At 52.1% G+C, this 5,400-nt stretch overlaps 1 protein-coding gene across 1 annotated transcript; it reads left to right on the forward strand.

Annotated features, from left to right (window-relative positions):
• Positions 1-2,050, forward strand: LOC144246547 (olfactory receptor 14J1-like). Its single transcript, XM_077784458.2, has one exon. It carries the CDS (start codon positions 661-663, stop codon positions 1,591-1,593), a length of 933 nt encoding a protein of 310 aa, XP_077640584.1. The 5' UTR covers positions 1-660; the 3' UTR covers positions 1,594-2,050.
• Positions 2,051-5,400: the final 3,350 nt, after the last annotated feature.

Here is a 5,400-nt window from a genome sequence, read left to right on the forward strand (position 1 = left end):
GCTCTGGGCAATGCTGGCAGTGCAGCCAGGGAAGGACCTGCACCTCCCTTCATCCAGTGCCATCAGAAGGACACTTGGAAGTCTCCCTGAGATTTCAGTCCAAGCTGGGAGCTTCAATGCAGGGTGCAAAGCTGTCCTAGAGCATCTCTGAGAGGTAAGATTGATGGGGAAAGGCAGAACTGTTGTGACCCTGAAAATGCTGCTGGGTTGGTGAAATGAGCAATGTGAGCCCTTGCCTGCAAATATGGAGCTGGGCTGTGGTGCATCTATCTGCTCTGAGCTGTACCTGGAGGTTTTGAGGGAAAATGTGGGAAGCTGATCATCCTTCCCTGGGGAAAGGTTAAAGCCCAGAAAAATTCTAAACAGGTCAGAATGACAGAGCATATCCCCTCACTCTCCACTCATCACTTTGCCTCACAAACCTTGCTCTGTTCTCCCTGAGTGCAGCAGAAATGCTGAGGGTTTCTCATATCCAAGAATAGCAGGACAGATATAGGGGAGCTTATAAAGAAAACCCCAGAACTCATAAACACAAAAGTCTGTCCGTGTGTGTGACAGAGGAGTGTGTATGGGAAATGGCTTTGATTTTGGGTAAAGGTATCTTCTCTAACTCTTCACTGCCATTCGCCATGAACAGGTGTCCATGTGCAGCCACAGCAAATGTCCAACAGCAGCTCCATCAGCCACTTCCTCCTGCTGGCACTGGCAGACACGCGGCAGCTGCAGCTCCTGCACTTCTGCCTCTTCCTGGGCATCTCCCTGGCTGCCCTCCTGGGCAACGGCCTCATCATCAGCGCCGTAGCCTGCGGCCACCACCTGCACACGCCCATGTTCTTCTTCCTGCTCAACCTGGCCCTCAGCGACCTGGGCTCCATCTGCACCACTGTCCCCAAAGCCATGCACAATTCCCTCTGGGACACCAGGAACATCTCCTACACAGGATGTGCTGCACAGCTCTTTTTCTTTCTGTTCTTCCTTGGATCAGAGTATTTCCTGCTGACCATCATGTGCTATGACCGCTACATATCCATCTGCAAACCCCTGCACTACAGGACCCTCCTGGGCAGCAGAGCTTGTGCCCACATGGCAGCAGCTGCCTGGGCCAGTGCCTTTCTCAATGCTCTGCTGCACACAGCCAATACATTTTCCCTGCCCCTGTGCCATGGCAATGCCCTGGGCCAGTTCTTCTGTGAAATCCCACAGATCCTCAAGCTCTCCTGCTCCAAATCCTATGTCAGGGAACTGGGGCGTCTTGTGTTTTCTATCTTTTTAGCATTTGGCTGTTTTGTGTTCATTGTTTTCTCCTATGTGCAGATCTTCAGGGCTGTGCTGAGGATCCCCTCTGAGCAGGGACAGCACAAAGCTTTTTCCACCTGCCTCCCTCACCTGGCTGTGGTCTCCCTGTTTGTCAGCACTGTAATGTTTGCCTACCTGAAGCCTCCCTCCCTCTCCTCCCCATCTCTGGATCTGGCCCTTTCAGTTCTGTACTCGGTGGTGCCTCCAGCCCTGAACCCCCTCATCTACAGCCTGAGGAACCAGGAGCTCAAGGCTGCAGTGAGGAGACTGATGACTGGATGCTTTCAGGAACATTAAACTGACGGCTAATTTCTGCAAATCACTTGTAATAAAAGATGTCTTTGATATTTCTTGTTGGCTTTATTTTTCAGGTTCTTTTTCTTTAAGTTTTTCAGATTCTCCAGAAAGAAATGTCATGGTGTGTGCCAATTCTTATCTTGATTCTCTCCACTTTCCCTGTGACCACAGACTTCTTTCAGGGACTGCGCTCTTGGTGGCTTTCAAGGAACTAAAGGATCTCCCAGCAGAGTTTTCTGCAGAGATGCCTTTTTGTTGCCTTCTCTGGAGCTGCAGCAGCAATGTCTGTGTCCAGAGCTGGGGCAGATCAGGGCTGGCACAGCAGCTCTGCTCCTGCTGGCCACACCATTCCTGATCCAGGCCAGGAGCCATTGGCCTTCTTGGCCACCTGAGCACTCTGCTGGCTCATGTCCAGCCTGCTGTCCATCAGTCCCTGCAGGTCCCTTTCTACCTGGCTGCTGTCCAGCCCCTCTGTCCCCAGCCTGTAGCACTGCAGGGGTTGTTATGGCCAAAATGCAGGACCCAGCACTTGGACTTGTTAAACCTCACCTTGTTGGATTTGGGCCCTGGATCCAGCCTGTCCAGGGCCCTGTTCAGAGCCCTCCTACCCTCCAGCAGATCAACACTCACATCCAGCTTGGTGTCATCTGCCGAGATGTCCTTGGTTCCAAGGGGCCCCTCAGCGTCAAAATGTCCCTTTGGTTACACCAGGCCCTGCACTGTCACACTGGTCTCCTTGGTTCCATGGGGCCCAAAATGTGACAATGTTCTCCTTGGTTCCATGGGGTTCACAGTGTCACAATGTTCTCGTTGGTGCTGAAGTTTCACAGTGGCCCCTTAGTTCCATGGGGCCCCAGGGTGTCACAAAGGCCCCATGGTCCTATGAGGTCCCACACTGTCAGAATGCTCTCTGTGCTTCCACAAGTCCCCTTAGTGTCACAATGGACTTCTTGTTTCCACAAGGCCACACAGTGTCACAATGGTCTTCCAGATTCCCTGAGGCCCCAGAGTGTCACAGTGGCCCCTTGGTTCCACAAGGTCCTGCAGTGTCACATCGTCCCCTTGGTTCCATGAGGCCCCGCAGTGTCAGAAGGGCCCCTTGGTTCCCCTGGGCCCTGGACTCTCCCAATGCTCTCCTTGGTTTGGCAGTGTCACAGGGGTGAAACCCCTCGGTCACACGAGGCCCCGCAGTGTCACCATGGCCTCTGTGGTTCCACCAGGACCCAGTGTCACAGGGACTCCCTTGTTCCACTGGGCCCCAGAGCACCACAATGGAGCCCTGGTTCTATGGGGCTGCACAGTGTCACCATGGTCCTCTTAGTTCCATGAGGCCCTGCACTGTCACAATGGCCCCAGAGTGTCCCAGTCATCACAGAATGACAGAATCAAATAGGTTGGAAAAGACCTTTGGGATCACCAAGTCCAGCCAATGTCCTAATACCACCTTGTCACCCAGACCATGCCACTGAGTGTCACTGGAGAGGGACAGTGACTCTGCCACCTCCCCCCTAGCCTGCCCATTCCAATGCCCACTCACCCTTTCTGTGAAGAACTTCTTCCTCTTGTCCAGCCTAAACCTCCCCTGGTGCAGCTGAAGGCTGTGTCTTCTTGTCCTGCCCTCCAGCAGATCCACACTCACACCCAGCTTGGTGTCATCTCCAAATTTGGGGATGGTGGGCTCGATCCCCTCCCCCAGATCATCAGTGAAGATGTCAAACAGGACTGGGCCCAACACAGATCCCTGGGGACAGCACCAGGGACTGGACACCAGCTGGGTGCAGCACCATCCCCACCCCTCTCTGGGCCCAGCCTCCAGCCAGCTCTTCCATCTCCCAGCCAGGAGGGAACCTGCCCAAGCCGTGGGCTGCAGCTTTTCCAGAGAATGCTGTCAGAGACAGTGTCCAAGGCTCTGCTGAAGTCCAGATGGACACATCCACAGCCTTTCCCACATCCACAGGTGGGTCACCTGGTTATAAAAGGAGATCAGGTTGCTCAGGCAGGACCTGCCCCTCTTAAATCCATGCTGGCTGGCTCTGACCCCTCGGCCATCCTGTGGGTGCCCTGTGGTGGCTCTCAAGGTGATCTGTTCCATAACCTTGCCAGGCACCAAGGTCAGGCTGGCAGGCCTGGAGCTCCCCAGATCCTCCTTCCAGCCCTTCCTGGGGATGGGCTCACACTGGCACCTCCAGTGCTCTGGGACCTCCCTGGTGAGCCAGGACTGATGGTAAATGATGGGGAGAAGCTTGGGGAGCTCATCCACCAGCTCCCTCATCCCCCTGGGATGGATCCCATCCCATCCCATCCACCTGTGAGAATCTGAGCAGCTCAGCAGGTCAGCAGCTGCTTCCTCCTGGATTATAGAGGGCTGCTCTGCTCCCTGTGACCATCTACCATGTCAGGAGAATTCTTGTCCTGAGGACAGCCTGTCCTAATATTGAAAATTGAGACAGACAAGGTCTTAAGTAGCTCAGCCTTTTCCTTGTCTTTAGTTCTTATATTCTCCACTGCATCCATTAAAGAATAGTAGAGGTTCTCTTTATCCGATGTTTTGCTAATAATTTGCTTATAGAAACATTTTCTATTATTTTTCAGAGAAGTGGCCAGGTTAAGCTTTAATTGAGATTTCACCTCTCAACTTCTCTTTCTCCGTGACCTAACAACGTCCTTAAACACTTCCTAAGTTGCCCGGCCTTCTGTGCAAAGTTGATGCACCCTCTTTATTCCCCTGAGTTCCCACAAAACCTTCACGGGCAGCCAGGACAGTCATTTTCCTCACCAGCTCATCATTTGCCACACTGGGACAGACTGCTCCTTCCCCCTTAAGGTTACTTTCTGGAAATATCTCCATCCTGCTGGACTCCTTTGTTTTTAAGGACTGTTTCCCTTAAAAAATCAGGACCTGATTTTGTACTCCCCAAATCTGCATCCTAAATAAGCCAAAGTCTGCCCTTCCTAATTCCAGTGTGGAAGTTTCATTGCTGCCCCTCCTTCTTTCACAGATCATTGAAAACTTGATTATTTCATGGTCCCAGTGCCCCAGGCAGCCTCTGACCCCCACATCTGCCACCAGCCCTTCCCTGTTTGTGAACAGCAGCAGACAGAGCTCTCCTTGGGAGTGGAGTGTTACCAAAAATTCGCTAAACCAAAAAACTCCTTAACACCAGTGCAGCATTATAAGCAGCATTCTTTATTCAGTTGGATGCACGGGGGATAGCTCCTCCCAAAGCCAAGCATGCTGAGTGCAAGAAAGTTTCTGTTTCATATTCTGGATTTTGCACACTTATTCATTGATTGTGCTGGACTAAACACACATGTGATAATCATTTCCCCAAAATCATTAACATATTTCCCCTCCCCTTTTGCATGCCTTTCTCTGTCCTGGGGGTCTCTCTGGTGGTGCCTGGAGGTCATGGACCCCAATGTTCCCATGGGCCTGGCTGAGCTGGCAGGACACTGAGGCTGGTGAACTTCTAGTTCCCCTTATCCCACAATGGGCATTGTGTGGTCTCCATAGGCCTGTTGGTTTTGGAGAACAAGATCCAGATGTTAGCTCACCTGGTGGAGACAATTTATCATCTGGTCACATGAGGTCAAATAGTGGGCTATGACATCACATGAGTGATCTATGACAGAATGGTCCATGACATCACAGAGTGGTTTATGTGAGGCCATCAAGGGGTTATGACATCATAGGCCAGCTCTGTGACATCGCAGAGCAGGCTTAGAGATCACAGGACAGAGCTCTGAAATTGCAGAGCAGACTGTGATATCACAGAGTTGTCTGTGACATCAGAGACCAGCTGTGTG

This window comes from Lonchura striata, chromosome 5 (genome assembly GCF_050655825.1).
Source record: "Lonchura striata isolate lonStrDom1 chromosome 5, ASM5065582v1, whole genome shotgun sequence".
Classification (NCBI taxonomy): domain Eukaryota; kingdom Metazoa; phylum Chordata; class Aves; order Passeriformes; family Estrildidae; genus Lonchura; species Lonchura striata.